The sequence below is a fragment of the Jaculus jaculus genome, chromosome 8 (genome assembly GCF_020740685.1).
Source record: "Jaculus jaculus isolate mJacJac1 chromosome 8, mJacJac1.mat.Y.cur, whole genome shotgun sequence".
NCBI classification, from domain to species: Eukaryota; Metazoa; Chordata; class Mammalia; order Rodentia; family Dipodidae; genus Jaculus; species Jaculus jaculus.
The window spans coordinates 130,558,067-130,580,238 of record NC_059109.1 but is presented as its reverse complement, the minus strand read 5'-3'; the positions used below and the strand labels follow the sequence as shown (position 1 = coordinate 130,580,238).

At 52.7% G+C, this 22,172-nt stretch overlaps 1 protein-coding gene across 2 annotated transcripts in view; it reads left to right on the top strand.

Annotated features, from left to right (window-relative positions):
* The window catches only part of Nfatc2 (nuclear factor of activated T cells 2), a 139,020-nt gene that overhangs the window by 25,925 nt on the left and 90,923 nt on the right, over positions 1-22,172 (top strand). The window contains exons 2-3 of one of the 2 annotated variants that reach the window (XM_045156291.1): positions 10,746-11,276; positions 11,563-11,734. In XM_045156291.1, coding sequence (XP_045012226.1) covers positions 10,759-11,276; positions 11,563-11,734 — 690 coding nt within the window. In that variant the 5' untranslated portion in view covers positions 10,746-10,758. Of the gene's footprint in view, positions 1-10,644; positions 11,277-11,562; positions 11,735-22,172 lie in introns of those variants that run through there. The other variant, XM_004663859.2, reaches the window with a different exon arrangement.

The window sequence follows — 22,172 nt, the reverse complement described above, 5'->3', positions numbered from 1 at the left end:
CTCTCTCTCTCTCTCTCTCTCTCTCTGCGTGTGTCTGTGTGGTGCGCATGCATGTGTGTTTGTATGCATGTGTGTTTGTGTGCATGTGTGTTTGCATGCATGTGAGTTTATGTGTAGTGAGGCCAGAGTTCAATTTGATGGCAAGTTGTCTTCTTCAATCATTCTCCACTTTGTTATTGTTTTTAAACTTTATTGTTGATAACTCCATAAATATAAACAGCATACTGTAATCGTAATTCCCTCCCACCACCTTCCCATCTCCCCGTCCCACTGAATCATTTCCAACTAGTCTCTCTTCTGTTGTGATGTCATTGGGTTTTCTTCCCCCTCGTATTTTTCAGGTCTTACGTAGGTAGCATTGGCCACAGTCAGGTCATAAATTTTTAGGCCACTTTGTGTCTGGAAGACGGTACTGTAAGCACTCCTCTCTTTCTTTGGGCTTTTCCGTTCCTTCTGCCACCTCTTCCGCAATGGACCCTGAACCTTGCAGAGTGTGGTAGAGGTGTCTCAGTGCTGAACACTCCACTGTCACTTCTCAGCACTTTGGTGAGTTTTGAATCCCCAGTGGTCACTGCCATCTGAAAAGAGGAGCTTCTGTACCCTGTGCATTACTATGTGGGCATAAACATAAGCACTGAGAGGACAACTTGGTGGGCATAATGTACGCATTTAGCCAGACAACGGGAGTAGTCCCCGCCCATCCCCCACCCCCCAGCCCAGGGCTTGTGACTTCCCAGCAATAAGTTTTTCATTAGGTTTTCAGTTCCAGGCAGGAATTCCATGAAATGAGTCTCAAATCCAAGCAGAGGGCGGTTGGTTTCCCCCATAACAGACATGCCACCCTTGTACCAGATGGCACATTTGGCCTGGCTGTCCAGCCTTAAAGCTTGTAGGGCCCATCTCCATTTTATTTATTTTATTTTTGTTTTTCATGAGATTTGAGATGTCATAATTATATTCTTTTTTTTCAGTTTTTTTCTTTCTTTTTTTTAAATTTTTATTAACATTTTCCATGATTACAAAATATATCCCATGGTAATTCCCTCCCTCCCCACCCCCACACTTTCTCATTTGAAATTCCATTCTCCATCATATTACCTCCCCATTACAATCAGTGTAATTACATATATACAATATCAACCTATTAAGTATCCTCCTCCCTTCCTTTCTCTACCCTTTATGTCTCCTTTTTAACTTACTGGCCTCTGCTACTAAGTATTTTCATTCTCACGCAGAAGCCCAGTCATCTGTAGCTAGGATCCACATATGAGAGAGAACATGTGGCGCTTGGCTTTCTGGGTCTGGGTTACCTCACTTAGTATAATACTTTCCAGGTCCATCCATTTTTCTGCAAATTTCATAACTTCATTTTTCTTTACTGCTGAGTAGAACTCCATTGTATAAATGTGCCACATCTTCATTATCCACTCATCAGTTGAGGGACATCTAGGCTGGTTCCATTTCCCAGCTATTATAAATTGAGCAGCAATAAACATGGTTGAGCACGTACTTCTAAGGAAATGAGATGAGTCCTTTGGATATATGCCTAGGAGTGCTATAGCTGGGTCATATGGTAGATCAATCTCTAGCTGTTTTAGGAACCTCCACACTGTTTTCCACAATGGCTGGACCAGATTGCATTCCCACCAGCAGTGCAGAAGGGTTCCTTTTTTTCCACATCCCCGCCAACATTTATGATCATTTGTTTTCATGATGGTGGCCAATCTGACAGGAGTGAGATGGAATCTCAATGTAGTTTTAATCTGCATTTCCCTGATGACTAGTGAACATCTCCATTTTATTTTTGAGACAGGGTCTCTTATACAGCCTAGAGCTCACCAATCCAGTTATGCTAGCTGGTCAGCAAGTCCTAGGGATGCTCCGTCTCCTCCTCCCCAGCACTGGGATTACAGCTGAGCACCACCATGCCTGGCTTTTACACAGGTACTGATGAGCCAAGCTCAGAGCTTCGTGCTTGCAAGGCCAGTCTGTTACTGGCTGAGCCATGGGCTGTCTTCTTCAGTGTGGGAGAAGTGTGATGGGGTGTCTAATAAAGACATTAGGGTCCAGCCCTGATAAGAAACAGGCAAATGCCAGACTAGACATTGAGCAAAAGAAATGAGTGCGTAGGTCCCATGTAACTGTGTTTATGGGACGTTCACACCAGTCTAGAACAGTCTGTGGTGAGAGCATTCAGGTGGGTTGTGTCCCCTGAGAGACAGTTTCTAGCTGGGTGTGGCCCTAGGAGCTAGGGTGAGGAGTGATTCGTATCGTGTGTGTGTGTGTGTGTGTGTGTGTGTGTGTGTGTGTGTGTGTATGCCATGATCAGCGATGCCTTTCTTTTTATATGATTTTGGGGTTTTCCTGCCCTGGAGCCTTGGTTTCCCTATCTCTAACAGCAAGGTGTTGGCAGCATCTGCCTCCCAGGCACTTGTAACTTGCCCAGAGAGGATGGGTATGAGCATGATGACTGCCACCTATTGAAAGGTCTGCATGGCTGGAGTCCCCAAAGGCAAGGGGACCCTGAAATAATGCTACTCCATGCCAGGAAGCTTTCCCCACCCAGCGTTGAGTGTGGGGATGAGACAGATGTCTGCGCCCTGCAGCCCTCTGAGCCCAGCTCTCTCGAAATCAATCAAGGGTGATATGGGGAAGGTGTGTGTGTGTGTGTGTGTGTGTGTGTGTGTGTGCGCATGCACGCGCGCTCACACGCGTGTGTGTTTGCAAGTGTCCCTGCTGCTGCTTCTCTGCAAGGCTCATTGCCTGTGGACTGTCCCAGAACTGTGGGGTGGATGCCTGGCTTGGTGACAAGCCTGCAGCGTTGTCTGTCCTCTGGCTGTCTGGTGGAAGCCGACAGCTGTCTTCGCCGCGAAAGGCCAGCAAAAACCCGGAGTGTTCCAGGCGGCCCTCGCCAGCACGCCGTCTGTGTGGACGACGAGACAGGATGGTAAACGTCTTTGCGCCTTCTCTGGCATTTTTGGAGCTGACAGATGCATTTGGAATTTCTCAGCTTTCAGAGCCTGTCTGTGTGTCACCTCTGAATGAAGGGTGGGACAACCTGGACTTCCCTTCGTTGACTCACGGCTCATCAATGGGCAGCCCAGTGGCCGCTGTCCTCTGTGCGCGCTGTGTGGTAAGGGCGCCGTGGTGGACTGGGGGCTTTTTAGAAAGCTGACTGAATGTCACCTTCATGACTTAAAGGCCAGCCTGAGAGTACACAGTGAATTCCAGGTCAGCTGGGGCTAGAGTGAGACCCTGCGCCAAAAAACAAAACAAAACAAACAATTATTTCAGAGGGAGAAAGAATGGGCATGTCAGGGCCTCCAGCCACTGCAGATGAACTCCAGAAACGTGTGCCACCTTGTGCATCTGGTTTACGTTGGGTACTGGGGAATTGAACCTGGATCCTTAGGCTTCACAGGCAAGTGCCTTAACCTCTAAGCTATTCCCTCCAGCCCGCCTTGGTGACTTTTGAAAGTGGTTCTTTCTATAGGTTGTGCAAGCAGCCAGACCTGGGGTTCTGGTAGTCACCATGATTTGGGGTTTAGGAGAGTCATGGGGCTCTTCCCATCTCCTTGTCCCCTCTCCTCCACTGCCAACCTGCATGGCCAGGTCATGGCATCCTTAGTGTTACTATGGCAACAGACTGTGATGTCTGGGGGACTGGCTGGGGGTTAAGGGTGGGTCAGAGCAGCTGGGGCAGGGGATGGCTGGCTCTGGGGCCCATTGCCAGCCGAGGGACGTGTCACACAGTGCGACTGTGCTCCCTCCCAGCATGGGGCTGTGCTCCTCCCCTCTATAAGCAGGTTCCCTAGTGGGGTTTCTATTTTGGTCATTCTGTTCTGCTTCCCAAAAATTCTATTGCCTGTGCTTCTTGACAGTCTCTGGGCTGTTCCTTTTTTTCTTTTTCTTTTTCTTTTTCCTTTTCTTTTTCTTTTCTTTTCTTTCTTTCTTTCTTTCTTTTTTTTTTTGTGACAGGGCTTTACTCTGTAGTCCAGACTAGTCTCCAATTCATGGTGATCCTCCTGCCTCAACCAAGTGCTGAGTGCTGGGATTAATAGGCATGAAACAACCATCATATCTGGCTGGCTGTTCTCTCTTATGCCCTCTCTTTTCCCAGCAGCTTTCTGTTGGTTGAGTAGCTGCCACCTGGACTTGACCACGGTGCCATCCTTGAGAGAGTGGGCAGCAGGCCCACAGGAGGTCCCTGGAGGAGAATCACTGGTGGACATCACCATGTAGCCGGAGTGATTTAACTCAGTCTTGGGGCAAATGAAGGGACTGAGAACATTCCAGAAGAGAGGAACCAGGGACTTTAGTTGTCAGGATGAGTCCGTGCACACGCTGAACTTCCTTCTCCCCCATTTATAAAATGAGGAGAAAAATCCTGATCTATGTTACATAGTGTAGAGCAGGCTTTGGTAGAAAGCAAATGGTGCAGGTGTGTTGGTTGTGACCACGGCCGTTATGACAAGTCACCACCATTCTTGTGAGAGCAGCTCCCCTCCCAGGTAGCTGGAGGGGAGCACTGGGAGCCTGGTGAGGAGAGGGTGCTGGGGGCCTTCTCACACGGCTGCACACACTTCCGGAGGTCAGCTCAGTCTGGGAAGCTAGGGAGAATTCCTGAAGTGCTGACCGATTCATTTTATTTTTGTGAAAATTTCTTCCTTTTTTTTTTTTCCCCCAAATGCATTTGAAGGGGTTGGGACTAACATGTTACGCTTTTATGCCATCGTAAAACGAGCAGCTCTGTAGAGAGAGCATGGGGTTGTCACATCAAGAGTCACGCTTTCCACAGTAGTAAAAGTCGAGGGCCCCATTTATTGTTTGTTCTGTGTGCTTTGGGCTCTGGGTGCGTTAACTGAACTGCCCTTGGGTTACTGTGTGTTACCCATGAGGGTGTAGAGGGCCTTCAGGGCTTGCAGCTGGGGTGAAGGTGGAGCTGGGGTCCCCAAACACCATGTGACGCACTGTGGATGAGTCCCGCAGAACAGGTCACTCACTGGCTAGGGTCCGGCCTGGCCTCCAGCAGTTCAGGGAGTGGTCTGCCTTCACCACAGTTCATTTCAGAGCCAGAGTCCCCACCTGGACCTGAGTGGACAGGCTACACAGATGGTCTGCATTCCAGCCGGGAACTTTGTGCACATGTCCTCTCTTTGTGCCTCAGTTTTCCTATCTATGGAATGGGGATAAGCTGTGCCCACCTCACACGAGGTAAATGAGGAGCTGTGCATAGTGTGTCTGGGACGGCATTTATTCTCAGCATTTTAGGTGCTCTTGCTGTATTTCTATTATTGCATACTGGGCTTCAGGAAGCTGGGCATCTAGATCTGGGGAGAAAGAGAAGTGAATCTGTAGGAAGACTTCAGGATAGGACGCTGCAGAGATGAGCCTAGGAGATGAGCCTAGGAGAGCTGTGTGGCCTGGGACTCAGTGGGCCTCTGTCATGATAGAACAGCGAGGTCACGGCAGGTAAGAGAGTCCTGGGCAAGGGGGACGGCACGTGCAATGCACAGAGGCCCAGAGGACCCGCAGGCCTGACTCTCAGCATGGCTTCTGCCTTCGTCTTTGGGGACCGCCATCTTGAGGACAGGCTTCCACAGCAGGTAGAATTAAGGTGGTACCCTTACGTGTGTGGAATTTAGGTGGGTACCCTTATGTGTATGGAATTAAGGTGGTACCCTTACGTGTGTGGAATTAAGGTGGGCACCCTTATGTGTAGGGAGTTAAGGTGGGCACCCTTTTGTGTATGGAATTAAGGTGCTACCCTTACGTGTGTGGAATTAAGGTGGTACCCTTATGTGTGTGGAATTAAGGTGGGCACCCTTATGTGTATGGAATTTAGTTGGTACCCTTATGTGTGTGGAATTAAGGGGTACCCTTATGTGTATGGAATTTAGGTGGTACCCTTATGTGTGTGGAATTAAGGGGTACCCTTATGTGTATGGAATTTAGGTGGTACCCTTATGTGTGTGGAATTAAGGGGCACCCTTATGTGTATGGAATTTAGGTGGTACCCTTATGTGTGTGGAATTAAGGGGCACCCTTATGTGTATGGAATTTAGGTGGTACCCTTATGTGTATGGAATTAAGGTGGGCACCCTTATGTGTATGGAATTAAGGTGGTACCCTTATGTGTATGGAATTTAGGTGGGCACCCTTATGTGTATGGAATTAAGGTGGTACCCTTATGTGTGTGGCACATGAGTGTTGTCTCCTTCCCTCCTTGTGCCATCCTCTCCCTGAACGTGTCTGAGTGGTCCCACAGTGCTGCATGGCCAAGTCGAGAATACCTTCCTTTCTGCCCTGTGAGATCTTCTCCCCCCGCCTCCAGGTCTTGGCATCACTGCGCATTACAGCGTCTCAGAAAGGTGCCACTTCTCCATTGCGATGGCAGGAACGAGGATGCTGAGCACATGAGGGTTTTCAGGCTGCTGTCAGATGTGGACTTGACTCTGTCTCCAGCTTAGCCACGTGCGCTCTGCCTCCTGCCTGGAAGGCGTGTGTGTGCGTGTGTCTCTGAGTGTGCCTACGGCTACCTGCCAGGAAGGTGTGACCGTGTAGACTGGCACAAGCTCAGCTGTACGTTCACACCGGCTATGCCTTACCCAGCCTCTAGCCCCTGCAGACTAGTGCTAGAAAAAAAAAAAAAAAATCAAAGACGCTCGGTGGGAAGGCAGGAAGGAGTCAGACGTGCTTCGCCCGGTTCCTTTATAAATGAGCTGGTGTGGACCCAGAGTGGGTGGGGGCATTTCCTCTATCAGCTAGCCGGGCTCGTGTGGCAGAGCTAGCTCTTTTTCCTGCTTTGCAAGCAGAGTTTCATGATCACGTGTTTTCTGTGTCCCCGTTCCCACCCGCTGTAGCAAAATTCAAAGATGCTGGAGGAATTGCGTTCTTCTCTGCATTACACAGAAATCAAAAAACTCTCCTCTTGCTGTGGCCGCCGTCCCCTCATGACTTAGTTTCTCTTCCTGGAGGAAGTTGCCATCCTTTGTAGCTTCCAGAGAGCCACCCCCCCCCCCACACCACCAGACACACATGCACACCCTCCCCTTTAAAACCGAGCACACTGTGTGCACTGTACGTAGTGTGGCTGCTTATCAGTGCAGAAAGCGCTTTGTGTTGCTGCTGTTGGGAGGATCCAGACCTCCCTTGTCCCCAGCTGAGGGAGCTCAGGTGGCAGCTGGGCTTCCAAACCAAGCAGGGCTGCAGGAGATGAAAGCACGGGCTTGCTCCTCTCACACAAATGCGAGCGTCCCTGCAGGGTGCGTTTCTTTTTTTTTTTTTTTTTCATTTATTTATTTGAGAGCGACAGACACAGAGAGAAAGACAGATAGAGGGAGAGAGAGAGAATGGGTGCGCCAGGGCTTCTAGCCTCTGCAAACGAACTCCAGACGCGTGCACCCCCTTGTGCATCTGGCTAACGTGGGACCTGGGGAACCGAGCCTCGAACCGGGGTCCTTAGGCTTCACAGGCAAGCGCTTAACCACTAAGCCATCTCTCCAGCCCAGGGTGTGTTTCTGAGAGTGACATTGCAGGGCTCCAGGGCCACATGTGTTTGGGATTATGATGGCTGCTGCCCTCTCTAGGCACGATGTCTGATGTCTTTTGGGTTGGTCATGGCATCCTGGAAGATGTTCTCAATGTCCGTGTGGCTTTCCTGCACATGCAATTTCTTTATTTTAATTTTAATTTTTTTTGAGAGAGAGAGAGGGAGAAAGAGAGTGGGCGCGCCAGGGCCTTTTGGCCACTGGGAAGGAGTTCCAGTCATGTGCACACTCTTGTGTGCATGTGCGGCATTGCACGCGCGTGTCACTTTTACATCTGGCTGTAAGTGGGACCTGGAGATTTGAACAAGCGTTCTTGGGCTTCGCAGGCAAGTGCCTTAACTGCTAAGCCACAGTTTCTTCATTCAAGCAACTGACAGATTCTGCTGAGGGACTGCTTGGTGGCAGGTTCGGGTGCCAGGGAGTTGGGAGACATACAAGGCACAGAGCAGGCACCCCTGGGTGAAGCCTGAACTGGCTAAGCAACTTGGGGAGCCTTTGGGAGTATGTGGTACTTTGGCAAGCCCTTGAGCACGAAGGGTTTTAGTCACACAGAGAAATGGGGGGAGTTGCTGTTGAGGTCGAAGGGAGCAGCTACACAAAGGTCCAGAGGCAGGAAGGAGTGAGGTACTTTCCAGAAAACCCTCCTCTGAAGTCCAGAGAGAAGCCAGGCTAGGTAGGTGGGAAGGCAGGGTCTCACCAGGCTGGCCTAAGTGGGGTCAATTACCTTCACTCTCGGCGCTGTGGGAAGCCATTTGGGAGGCCCCAACTGGACTGGGGTCCCCAGGTAGTGTTCTGAGGTCAGTTCAGCTAAGCTGAACTCGCTGAACTGTTCAGAAAGGACACACAGAGGCCACGGGATGCCTGGGTATCCAACCTGGCTCCCCAAAGCAGGAAGAGGCCCTGTACCTGGCTGGCAGAGGCCCTCAGACATGATTTTTTCATACCTGGCTGGCTGGCAGAGGCCCTCAGACATGATGTTTTCGTTTATTTATTCTTTCAGCCGCTCTACAAACATTTGTGGAGGGTCTGCAAGTGCCAGGCACTGCAGTGGGCGCTGGGCAAACAATTCGGCACCACAGAAGACATGGGCACAATGCCAGTGGAGCTTAGAGACCAGTGCAGTTGCCAACATCCGGAAAGCGCCAGGTAGTAAATAGTTGTTTAGGCTTTGTGGCCCGGGCAGATCCTGCCAAGACTTCCAGCTCTCCTATTGCCGTGAAAAAGCCAGCCTTCTGTGAATAATTATGCATGACTGTGTTCCAATAAAACTTTACTTGCAAACACAATCTGTGGGCTGAATTTGGCCTGTGGGCTGTGGTTTGCCTGGCTCTGGAGTCGCACAATGAATCCCCTAAACAGATATGTGCCAGGTGTGGTGTGAGCTGGTATGTTGGAAACAAAGAAAAGGGGTGGAGGATGGCACAGGTTGGGGTGAACAAATTTTTTTTGTGTGTGCTGGTGGAACAGATGCCTGGGGAAGTAAAGAAGTAGTCCTGGAAAGATCTGTGGGAGGGGGAGCTAGCACCCAGAAATGTTGAGCAGGAAGCACTTGAGAAATAGTAAAGAGGTGGGGGCAGCTGTTACTGCCAGCTGGGGCAAAATGGAGGGGGAGTGGTGATGAGACAGGCTGGGGCCAGCCCCTCCCCCCCCAGGGGTCAGAGAAAGTCTTTACAGATGGTTTCTGTAGTGGGCAATTCACAAGCTACTATATGGAGACCAGACTGTGTGTGTGTGTGTCGGCAGTGAGGGGGTGGGAAGAAGGAATATGGTTGGACTCAGAGAGCCTAAGGGGACTTGGCTCAGGGTGGACATTCTGAAGAGGCAGACACTGGATCTGGCTCGGGGCTGGCAGCACAGAGGTAGATGTGTGGATGTATAAATCCTAAATCTACAGGGGCCCATCTATTCAAACTACTACACGATGGCACGGCGGACATCCAAGGTGCACGATGCTGCTAAACAGTGTTAATGGTTTGGGGGCTCTGCAGCCCCGGCCTTGACGTTTGGAGGTCAAGTGGCTTTTTCTCTAAGAGTTCTAAGCCTGAGAACTTGTGTCTTTGGGGACCCTCATCCCCTCCCAGGACCCGATCTGTTACCGGACGCAGACAGGCAGTTCTAAACAAGGTGCTTCTACACTTGGGTGTGGATACCTCGGATGGACGCTGAGCCCCTCTCTGCTTCCCCCGCCCTGCATCCCAGGCCTACGTCATCCAAGTTAGGTCTCTTTCAGACTGAGGGCGGTGACCCCCACTGACACAGAAGTGACCCAGGCGGAGGGGAGGATCACGGTGCCAGGCTGAGCTTCACTTAGCTGCAGGAGCTGGATTGTGAGAGGAAAAAAGAAAAAATCACTTTTTCTAAGGGGTCCTGTTATGTGACGACTTGGGGAGGGTCTTCAGCCTAATTTGTCTTCCAGGTTCTGCCCTGTGGTAGAGCTGGCATGGTCCACACCTGCCCTTCAAATGCACCTCCTTGAGCTTTCTTGGGGAGGACTTTGGGACAAAGTGGCACCCATTTCCTCCTGGTGAACTTGGGTGGGGGGGGGCGCGGACCGTCATAGTGAGAGTGTAAGAGAAACAGACAAGTGACAGGAGACATCACCCATCTGTGACTGGTCTGTACTTAGAGGTTTAAAAGACCCACCCTTCCTCCCCTCCTTCTTTTTCCAGAAGCAAGTTCACATACATTCGCCAGTCTACCCTCCGGACTCGTATATCCCGATGATGATGTCTTGGACTATGGCCTCAAGCCATACAGCCCCCTCGCCAGTCTTTCTGGCGAGCCCCCAAGCCGGTTCGGACAGCCCGATAGGATAGGGCCCCAGAACTTTCTGAGCCCGGCCAAGCCAGCAGGGGCCTCGGGCCCGAGCCCACGGATTGAGATCACACCATCCCACGAACTGACGCAGGCAGGGGTGGCCGTGCGCGGGAGAGACGCCGCCGCCGGCCTGCCTCCGGAGCCGCCGGGCCTGGCCCTGGCCGGGGGTGCCACGGGCCCGAGGTTCACGCTGCCCGTGCCAGGCTTCGAGGGCTACCGCGAGCCGCTTTGCTTGAGCCCCGCTAGCAGCGGCTCCTCTGCCAGCTTCATTTCCGACACCTTCTCCCCCTACACCTCGCCCTGCGTCTCGCCCAATAACGGAGGCCCCGACGACCTGTGTCCCCACTTTCAAAACATCCCTGCTCATTATTCCCCCAGAACCTCGCCAATAATGTCACCTCGAGCCAGCCTCGTCGAGGACAGCCGCCTGGGCCGCCACTCGCCCGTGCCCCATCCCGCCTCTCGCTCCTCATCTCCCGGTGCCAAGCGGAGGCATTCGTGCGCAGAGGCCCAGGTCGCCCCCCTGCCCGCAGCCTCACCCCAGCGCTCGCGGAGCCCCTCGCCGCAGCCCCGGCCTCCTCCTCCTCCTCCCGGGGGCTCCCAAGACGACGGCACCCCCGCCGGGTACCAGCCCCCGGCTGCCTCCTCCGCCCACATGGATGCCCTCAACAGCCTGGCCGCCTCTGACTCGACCTGCGGCATTCCCCCCAAGATCTGGAAGACCAGCCCGGACCCGACCCCCGTGTCTTCCGCCCAGCCCAAGGCCGGCCTGCCCCGCCACCTCTACCCGGCCGTGGAGTTCCTGGGGCCCTGCGAGACGGAGGAGAGGAGGAACTCGGCTCCCGAATCCATCCTGCTGGTGCCGCCCACGTGGCCCAAGCAGCTGGTGCCTGCCATCCCCATCTGCAGGTGAGTGGGTGGAGGGTCTCTCTTGCAACGGTGTGCTCCCACGTTTGCTGGAAGACATGGTTTTCCGGCGGCTTCCGTGGAATTAATTGAGTCAGGTGGGCTGGATTTACATCCTGGCTTGACCACCTATGCCTGGGGCAGTCCGTGGTCCCGTCAACGTCTGTTATTTGACTTCTCTGTCCTGGACATGGTTTCCGGAAAATGAACCGTTCTTGTTGATTGTCCAGACAGATGGATTCAGTTTTGGTCCTTTCTCTCCCCCACTCCCTCCCTCCCCCCCCCCCAGCATCCCAGTGACCGCATCCCTCCCTCCACTCGAGTGGCCGCTCTCCAGTCAATCCGGCTCCTATGAACTGCGCATTGAGGTGCAGCCCAAACCCCATCACCGGGCCCACTATGAGACGGAAGGCAGCAGAGGTGCCGTCAAAGCCCCGACAGGAGGCCACCCTGTGGTTCAGGTATGGATGTGACTTCTCTTCCCTCTGTGCTCTGTCCCTCACCAGGTGATACGCCCTGCCTGGTCACTTCGTGTTGCTTGTTACTCCTTTGAGGGGTTCAGGAAGCTGAGAGTGGTACTGGAGAGATGGCTTAGCAGTTCAGGCACTTGCCTGCGAAGCCCAAGGACCCAGATTGATTCCCCGGGACCCACATAAAGCCAGATGCACAAGGTGGCACATGCGTCTGGAGTTTATTTGCATTGGCTAGAGGCCCTGGTCTGCCCATTCTCTCTCTCTGCCTCTTTTTCTTTCTTAAATAAATAAATAACATGTTAATAAAAAAGAGACGCTCATCTGGAGACCAGCAGTGGAAAGTCTTCAAGACAAAGTAGCAGACAATATTCATGTGTGAGATGCCACCTCCACCCCCACTTTTTTTTTTTTTTCTGATGGAGAAACTGCTAGAATTTGGCAGAGATTTTATAATTTATAGGCATTTCCTTCTGTTTTTTTTTTTCTTTCTAATCAATAGCCTGTGTGTTTGTGGCTTATGTTTTAACCTGAGATTTATTTTTCCAAATAAGTAGAGCAATGTACTTTTCCTCACTCAAATAGAGTGGAAATATTCGTTGTCATTGCATAACTTGGTTAACCAGGAACTACTGGCTGGTGCCTGCCCAAGCTACTTAATTCACCAGGATCTTTGGTGTGTTTAAGTGAATGTAGCTGTAGCTGTTTGCTTGTATTGATCCTAAATCCAGTGTGGTGGGGTCCTGGTTCTTACTGTACCCTGTAGTGATCAGCACCCCCAGGGGGCCCTTGAGAATGCCTATTTTCTTTTGTGCGTGTGAGCATATGCATGTTCATATGTGTGGCAGGGGCACAATCCACATGTGTGTGGAGGCCAGAGGACAGTCTGGGATGTCAGTCTTCAGGAATTCGGTCTACTTTTCTTTTTTTCCTTTTTTTGAGGTAGGGTCTTGCTCTATCCCCAGGTTAACCTGGAATTCACTGTGTAGTCTCAGGTTGACCTTGAACTCACAGTGATCTTCCTACCTCTGCCTCTTGAGTGCTGGGATTAAAGGCGTGTGCTACCACACCCAGCTGGTTGTTCATCTTTTTTTTTTTTTTTGAGACAGCTTCTCTCACTGGCCTGGAGCTTGCCAAGTCGGCCAGTGAGCTCCAGGAACCGTCCTCGGTGCTGGGATTCCACGTGTGTTCCATCCACCACACTCAGCACTTTATGTGGGTTCTTGAGATTGAAATCAGGTCCCTGTGCTTGTAAAGCAAGGGCTTTCTTTACCCCCGGGGCCGTCTCCCTGTCCTGAGACTGCAGATCCTTAAACGTGTTAAAACGCCTTCCTTAGAAACTGCAGACAGAAACTCTAAATCCGCCAAACCTGCACAGGCATCCCTGGTTAAGACTTCGGAGTGTGATCAAAGTGCACGCTGTACACGCGCAGCGAGGTCTGATGAAAGCCGTGGCCTGCCGCAGTTAGTGTGCGCTGAGAGGGAAGAAATCAAGACCTGGAGAATCCTGGCAGCAGCCAGCATGGGACCTGTTTCTTTCTGCCCATTGGCACCCAGCCACATTTCCCCTTGTTGGCATGTCTAGTAGTTGTTGCCTTGGCTCTGGCTTGGTGAGGATGCGCAGAGGGCAGTGTAGAGATGTTGTTAATCTTCTTTTAAAGGCAGCCCAGGTGTTGGCTGGTCACCTTGACTGTGTGGAAGCTGGTTGGACGGTTGGTTAGGTTGGGTCTGTGGGAAGCCTGGGCTGTCTCTCGCTGCCCAAGGCTCTGCCAGGACGTCTTGTGGGTCTAGACGAGTTCTGGCTTTGGGTCTCGCAGAGGCAACAACCAAAGAAGCAGCAACTCGGAGGCTTGGCTTCTGCGGGCGCTTGGGGGACGTCTCGGCCCTGGTGAGCCGGAACTTGGGGAATGCCAGCCCTGCTCCTCCAGCTCACTTCTTTGTCCTGTGCATGTGTCACTGTGGCAGGAAGACTGGTCTGTGACTGGCTATCATTAAAAAAAAAAATTGCCTTTTGCCAAAGTAAAGTCTTCACGTTGTTACTGGTGCAGGCTTGCTCAGCTGTTGCAGAAGAGGAGCCTGTTCTACAGGCTGCTAGGAGAGGGTTTGAGTAAAAACTGTTGGTTGTGTCACAGAAACTCGTTCAAGGGAGATTAGGAGAAAGGGACTTACTTCTAGGGTATTGCAGAAAAAGAAAATACAGATGACTCAATGGGCAGAGCACTGTGGTACCAGCATAAAAACCTGAGTCTGATTCCACATAAAAGGTAGGCATGGTGTCATGTGCCTGTCATCCCGAGGCTGGGCCAGTGCGAGACACCGTCTTAAAGGAAGTGGGTGGCTTTTCTTTTTTTAAAAAAAATTATTTTTGTTTATTTTTATTTATTTATTTGAGAGTAACAGATAGAAAGAAAGAGGCAGATAGAGAGAAAGAGAGAACGGGCTCGCCAGGGCCTCCAGCCATTGCAGGTGAACTCCAGATGCGTGTGCCCTCTTGTGCATCTGGCTAACGTGGTTCCTAGGGAATCGAACTGCGAACCGGGATCCTTAGGCTTCACAGGCAAGTGCTTAACCGCTAAGCCATCTCTCTAGCCTGTGGATGGCTTTTCTGATGACATGTGAGGTTGCACCTGCACACATATGTGACAACACATATCTACATGCAAAAAAGGGAAACAAAATGCCTGACAGGGAAGCCAGGGCTCAGGAGTGTCTTTCCTTAGTCTGCCCAACTAGTGGGTTCATTCCACAAGCATGTGTGAGCGTGTCCTGTGTCCCCACCTCACACTGACTGTGGGATACCAGGCAGTGTAAGAAACTGTAGTCTCTTTCACAGGGCAGAGATGGCCACTAAATAGTCACGCAGGTGGTAGAATGGCAAGCCATGGCAAGCGGCATAAAGGAAAAGTAGCGGAGCTTTGGGGACGTGCAGTGGAGGAGCTGTGCCCATGGGAAGAACCTGAGGAGGGCCTGGGCCAGAGGCGCTTGGAGGAGCAGCTCTCAGGCACTGGAGGAGGTGGCTCATCCGAAGGCTGCAAGGGGACCCGTGTAACCAGGGCACAAGGGGCCTTGGCATGCGTGGCCTGGGCCTCAGAGAGACTCAGAAGGGAATGTGAGCTGATGTAGGCTTTCCGAGACATTGCTCTAATATTCCAGAGGGAACAAGAGCTGAGAGAAGGAAGGGAGCCGTGAGACCCCATCTTCTATGCAGTCCAACCCACGGGGTGTCTTGGTTCACTGATCACTTAACATGAGTATTGAGCACGCGCTATGGACCAGGGTCAGAGCTGGGTTCTGGAAAATGATGGGAACCCAGCAGCCAGAAGGTCTTACCATGGTAGTGGTGGTGGTGGTGGGGGGTGACTTACATTTCAGCAAGAGGCTGGCGAGCATTTCCCATCTTCTTCAGGCCCCTTTCCAGTGAGGTCAAGGTGGAGTCTTGGAGCTTGCCTGGTGTCGTTGCTATGTAATGGTGAGCCTGGGTTTGGAGCCATGAGCTGTGCTTGCTACAGGGCCTAGTTTGCATCCACTTCTCACCCACACAGAGAAAGCCCAGCACACTGTGCTCAGGCCACCCGCCCGCAATCACTCCCAGGGTCACACGCACTGTCCCAGCGGAGGTCCTATTGGCAGCTCCTTGGAGTCCAAGTCCCAGATCTCGGGGGAGTTCTGACCTCCCGTTCGTGCATTTGGCTGTGGCTGGGGAGGCTGGGCCATGGGAAAAGCTGGACTCGGCTCAGCAGTACAGAAGCAGAAGGGCACGTGGGATTGAGATGGAGTGAGCAAGAGAGAGAGAGAGAGAGAGAGAGAGAGAGAGAGAGAGAGAGAGAGAGAGAGAGAGAGGAGAGTGCACAGTTGAGATGCAGCGGCTCCTGGTGTTCTTCTGGGAACACAGTGTGTGTTTGGGTGGCGGGGGGGGGGGGGTTGCGGGGCATGCTATGGCTTTCAGCAGGCTTTTGCACCATTCATGAAGGGATGGCTATGGCAACTTCCAGAAAGGGATTTGAGGATGCCCAGTCCAGATGGTTCTTGCCACTTTGCACCTGAAATTCATGCCTATCTTTTGGCTTGTCACTGTGAAAACCTGATGTGTGTTTTGAAAGTTTGTAGTCATGTCTTCAAAACACGCAAGGCAGGTTTAGGTTTTAAAACTTCATTGAACATTCTGTTTGGGACGTAATGTGGGAGTCCCTGCATTTTAGCACGGGAAGTTGAATTAAAAGAAAAACTTCAAGCCGGGGAGTTTGCTTAGTGGTGAAAGGTGTTTATTTGCAAAGCCTGATGGCGTGGATTTGATTCCCTAGTACCCCTGTCAAGCTAGATCTATAAGGTGCTGCATGCATCTGGAGTTACTTTTGCAGTGGGAAGATGCCCTGTGGGTGCACCAACATTCTCTCAAATGAATAAATAAATAAAAATCTTAAAAGTAGCCAGGCACGGTGGTGCATGCCTTTAATCCCAGCACTCGGGGCGAGGCAGAGATAGGAGGATCGCAGTGAGTTTGAGGCTACTCTGAGACTACATACTGAATTCCAGGTCAGCCTGGGCTAGAGTGAAACCCTACCTTGAAAACCCCCCCCCAAAAAAATCTTAAAAATTAAAAAAAGGAAGAAGAAACTTCTTGGGGGCTGCAGAGATAGCTCAGAGGGTAGAGAGCTTGTTTTGCGGCATGAGAACCTGAGTTCAATCACTAGAATCCAAGTGAAGGCGTCGAGTGTGCCGGCACAGACTTGTGATCCAGTTCTGGGGAGGTCGAGACAGGAGGATCCTTGGAGCCTGCTGGTCAGCCAGTCTAACCTACTTGGTGAGTTCTAGGCCAGGGAGAGACCTTGTCCTTACAGAGGCAGGCCAGGGCTATCCCATCACCCTGGGCAGCAGAAGCAAATTCTACAGACAGGAGCAGGGCCCCACCCAGCTGCAGATTGCCTCCGCAAGCTGTCAGCCCGAGTTCTGGCTGTGACTTGCTTTGGTGCTTTCTAGGAAAGGGGGATGGGGGGAAGCCAGCTGGGTTCCTGTCAGCGAGGCTGGGCAGCGTCCCTCGGGCAGCCGGGCACGTCAGCTTCTAAGATAACTTTCTGGGCTTGCAGCCTCCCCTCCTTGTTTTAGCTTGTGACAGGAGGCAGGTCTTGCTGAGGGTCGTTGGTCCCCGATGGGGCTGTGTGTTGGTGTCTGGAGAAAGCTCATGGTGACTCTGAGGCGAGGGGAGGAGCAGGTGGGCTCAGCTGGTTCAGGCTTCGGAAGAGGAAGAGGTTGGAGGAGGCTGCTGAGGAGTCCAGGGGGGCTGCTGGCTCACAGATGCTCTCATGCAAAGTCACGGCCAAGCTCCTGGTGTGTCAGTTCCCCAGAACACAGCAAGGAGCAGACGCTATAATCTCTGTCCCCACAAAGGGACAGAAATCTCCGTCTCTGCTGGCTGGAGGGACATCGGTGGTCACCTGACAAACAGGAATGTGAAATAGTGTGCAGGTAGGTGGTAAATGAATAGGAAGGAGCAGCCAAGGTGGCAGGAAGGTGGCGGACAGGGAGGGGCAGGAGGAGAGGGATGGGCTCGGGGTCTGGGAGACAAGAGTTCTAGGTCTTGGGGTGGTCCTGAGTTGGAGGGGAGGATGGTGGGCGGGGGAGGCAGAGGGAGGAAGAGGAGAGAGCGCGGGCCTTCCTCACCTTAGGGAACTGTGACTGCAGGGGGGCGGGGGAAGGGAGAGGGGACGTTACAGGGACCGGGACCAGGACCCAAGAGACATGGTGTCGGATCAGGCGGGGACACAAGGAGCAGCTGGACTCCCAGCCTGTGTTGCTGTCGGGACAGCCGTAGCTGACACTGACCGCGTGTCATTGTGTTTATCACCTGACTATGTAAGGTAGACCATGGGAAGGCTGGAGTCCCCAGGATGGAGTCACTCTGCCCATTCCAGGGCAATTCCTCTCTCTCTCTCTCTGTCTTTTTTTTTGTTTTGTTTTCTTCTTTGAGATAGGGTTTCACTCTAGCCCAGGCTGACCTGGAATCCACTACATAGTCTCAGGAAATCCTCCTCTCTCCCTCCTGAGTGCTGGGATTAAAGGCGTGCACCACCACACTTGGCAATTCCTCTTTTTCGTATGTGTGTGGGGGATATCGTTTGGAGGTGACTTGATCCATCCCTTTTGTGTGCGTATGCATGAGTGTGTGGCACATGCGTGTGCATAGATGTCAAGGCCAGAGAACAGCTGACGTTTTTGAGGCAGGGTCTCCCAGAGCTCACCAAGTAGGCTAGAGTGATTGGCCCCAGCGAGTCCCGGGATCCACCTGCCTTTGTCTCTGCCATCGCCTCAGCCCCAACTCAGCCTTTTGATCAGAAGATGGGGGTGAGGAAGGAGGGGTGCAGCAAGGGGTCCTCAATGCCCTGCCCCCTCCTCTCCTTTGTCTCCTGGTGGCGGCAGGAAGGCGGTGCAAGCCAATGCCATGCGTGAGTCCGAAGTGGCCGGTTTGTGAACTGGTGTCTCCTGTGGTTACAGTGGCCTTGGGGCGGGAGGGGGGGGGGGAGTAGAGCACAGGATGCTGCCTCCAAGGTGGGCAGGGGGTACGGGCGGTGGTGTCCTGCTGGGGTTGGAGCCTGTTCAGAAGCAGAGGTGACACAGCCTACAAGGGCCTCTTCCAACACACACGGAGCTGAGGCAGGCCATGCTTCCAGTCAGCATCAGGTGAAGAAGTGTCACCAGGGAGCCTCGGTGGGACATTTTCCTTCAGATCCAGGCAGGGCACAGGAACTTCCAGCATGCCGGAGAAACTGTTGCTCCCCAGAGGGGAGGTGTGGGTCGGTGTACTATTGGCAAGACCCCATAGGAGCACACAAAGAGATTTCAGTCTGCGGGCCCTCCTCCCCCCCCCCCCCCGCTCCATGCTGAGCACCGCGTGTCATGAAGAGGGCACAGTCACTGAGTGCTTTCCCCGGGGGGGGGGGTGACCTATTTAGTCTTCAGTGCTGCCGGGGAGTGGAGGTGGTAGGGTTACTATGCTCACTTTCCAGTCAAGGAAATTGGGACACAGAGCAGTGAACAGCTTGCCTGGTGTCACCCTGGCTGGGTGATGGCTTTTAGGGGCGTGGTCAGTCTCTGGCTACAAGTCTTGCCTTCTGGGGTATGTGTGTGTGTGGTGGGGGGCAATAGAAGAAGCAGACTATGGGGAGCAGGGGAGTGCTAGCCCTCAATGACTCGTAACTGGTAAAACTGGGAGCCGGGTGTGGTGGCGCATGCCTTTAATCCCAGCACTTGGGAGACTGAGGTAGGAGGATCACCGTGAGTTCGAGGTCACCCTGAGACTACTGGGTGAATTCCAGGTCTGCCTGGCTAGAATGAGACCCTACCTCAAAAAAACAAATAAACAACAGCAACAAAATGGCCAAAGCCCCCCTACATCTGAGGCTGGGGAGATGGCCTAGTTAAGGCCTAAGGAGCCACGTTCGACTCCCCAGAACCCATATAGGCCAGCCGCACAAGGTGACACATGCACACAGGTGATGCCTGCACATAGGGGGCCCATGCATCTGGAGTTCGATTGCAGTGGCTGGAGGCCCTTGACGCACCGGTTCTCTCTCGTAAAAAAAAAAAAAAAGAAAAGAAATAAACCCGATATCTGTTAGATAATTTGCTGGGCCTGTCCAGATGCAGGACCACGTGCTCTCCAGTGCAGTAGTTCTTGGCCTGACCTGTGCGCGGGCCTCGGGTTGGTGCTCAGCGCCGCGCACTCTCGAGGAACCAGGATGCTAGGGGAGAGGAGCCTGGCTGGGCTCTGAAGCCACTGTCGTCCTCTCACTGGGAGGCTCGGTGTGGCATGAAGGCATTGGGCTGCGCTCCGGAAGCATGCTCCCTTTTTGCTTCTGCCTCAATTTGCTCCTGCCGGCTCTGGCTTCTCCTGGCTGCATAAAGGATCGTGTTTCCTTGCTGCAGCTACACAGGGACCCGAGGCTCTTGGTTCCATTTATAGGTGAAGACGAGGTTCTGATAGGTGCACATATCTTTCAGGTCAGGCAGCCAGTAAAACCCGAAACTCTGACTTCTGAGCTCTTATCTGTCTCCTGACTTGTCCACACATCTGCCTGTTCCCAGGCAGCTTTGCAACCCCCAAAGAGACCCAGAGCAGGAGTTTGGGGCTGGCATCTGGGCGCTTGCAGAACCGTCAGTGGAAGCTGACCTGCGTGAGTGGGGGCTGGCTGCCTGATAGCTCCCCTGCATTTACCTAGACAAGTACCAGGCTGGCCGTGGGAATGGGCACTGGACCCAGAGCCTGGCCTTTGGATCTGTCTTTGTGTTGATCTTCTTCCCTGTGTGGGACCTCTGGGCGTGCCTATGGGAAAGGAACCGCTCCAAAGAGGCTCTTCATGAGAGGGTGGTGGGGGCGGTGGCTGCACCCACGGGTTGAGCCCTCTCATCCTCAGCTGGCCCTCCAGGCCTTCCCGATGCCCTGTGGGTTGAGTGGCTGTGGGGCTGAGGTCTGGACCAAATGGCAGGGTTCTCTAACCATTCTGCGGACAAGGCTCCGGGATGCCTTGGGAGGCGCCCGCTCTGTTGACAATGGCATTAACTGGACCATGGGGACGACAACGGAATGTCATAGCCTCTCCTTCCGAGGCCCTTGGCAGACGGGCTGAGTCTGTCTATTGAGCAGCCTGTGAGATGACTCAGGCAGACTGACTGGTCCTACCCTGCGAATGAGGAAGCCAGGCTTGGAGGTATCAAGGGACTTCCCCGAGGAGCATGTCACCACTCAGGACCAACGGGCTAGGCCATCTTTGGGAGGAAACACAATGAGGACGGGACCCAGGGCCTCGCCCTAGCTATACAAGCCACACCACACCCGGCTGAGTAGCTCTGTCAGTGGCCCTGTTTACAGACAGCGAGGCCCTTCATGGGGTAATCCTAACACCGGCTTCATGTGGTCACCAAAGAGTAAAGTAATGACGATGTGCAGAGCCAGCCACTATAGGGCACATGCCCAGGGCACAACTCACCGATAGTTTTTATCTCCTCTGAACCATCCCATGCAAGTAAAGCTGGGACCTTTGATTCCTTTGTGGAAGTCCAGGCTTTGCACCTTGCCCTGTGCCGGGCATCCTGAGTGTCAGGCTGATGACTTATGAGTGTGACATCAGCACCTACTTTCTATGGAGAATGCTCTGCGTACACACTCTGGTCCCCCCATAATGTAGCAAAGTCCCAGGCCTTAGGGTAGGAACCCTAAGCCTCAGGAGATCAGGGGCTCCTGGAGAAGCTGCATTTGCTCTGTGTGTGTATATATATATTTATGAGAGAAGAGAGAGAGGGAATGGATGCTCCAGGGCTTCTAGCCACTGCAAATGAACTCCAGATGCATGGGCCACTGTGCATCTGGCTTTATGTGGGTCCTGGGGAATGGAGCCCAGGTCCTTAGGCTTTGAAGGCAGGTGCCTTAACCATTGAGAAATCTCTCCAGCCCCCCTGCGCATATTTTTCATATGTGTACATATGTGTGCATGTTAGCATATGTGGATGCACATGTGCAGGTGTGCACCCTCATATTGACTGAGCTGTCTCCCCCAGCTCTTGTACTTTGGCTCTGGATGGTCTGGAAGCCCATGTACATGGACATATGCGTACATGTGTGAACTGTATATTTTACATACGAACATGCACATACATGTGTCTTCACTCCCTGCATTTTATGCAGTTTTTTTTGGTTAGCTTTCACTTTTGTCAGTGTTGGGACTTGAACCCAGAACCTCACATGTGCCAAGTGGGCATGCTGCCACTGGGCTATCACCTCCAGCACTTGGTTTTTCTTGTTAAATAGGAAGAAGGAGCGCTCAGCATCCTTGCTGTCCTGGAGGGAGCTGGGCTGTTGTCCCATGCTTGTCTGCTTGAGCTCATATGCCCAGCTGCCTCCTCTCTGCCCTGTCCAGGCTTTAACATGGTATTTTAAGCAATCATTTATTTATTTGGTTTTTCAAGGTAGCGTCTTGCTCTGGCCCATATTTTGATGACACACTGGATTAAGTAGCAGTTTCCAAGGAAGGCAGGACATTGCTGTGCATTCTTTCCCCGTATAAAGGAGCCTGGTATTTCTAGGAGGTCCTTAGAGATACAGAGAGGACAGGTAACTTGCCTAAGGTTACCCAGGAAGTGGGTGAACCACAAGCCGAAGCCGGGTGGTCTGACTCAAAAGCTCACGCGCTTGTCGCTTCTCGGGCCACAAAGAAGGTACAGAAATGTGTGCTGACCTGAGGCAAGCGTCCAGGTGACTCCCAGGGGGCGCCTGTTGTGGCTTTGGTGTTTGTAAGTTCAGGAAGTCAATCTGGTCCGAACGAAATCCTCACCCGGCGTCTGGGGCCGAGGTCAGCTGCAGGCCTGGTGTCTTCCCCGCCGTGGGCTGCTTCCCTCCCTGGGTGGGGTGGCAGTAGCTGGGGGTCCCTCCCAAGTGCAG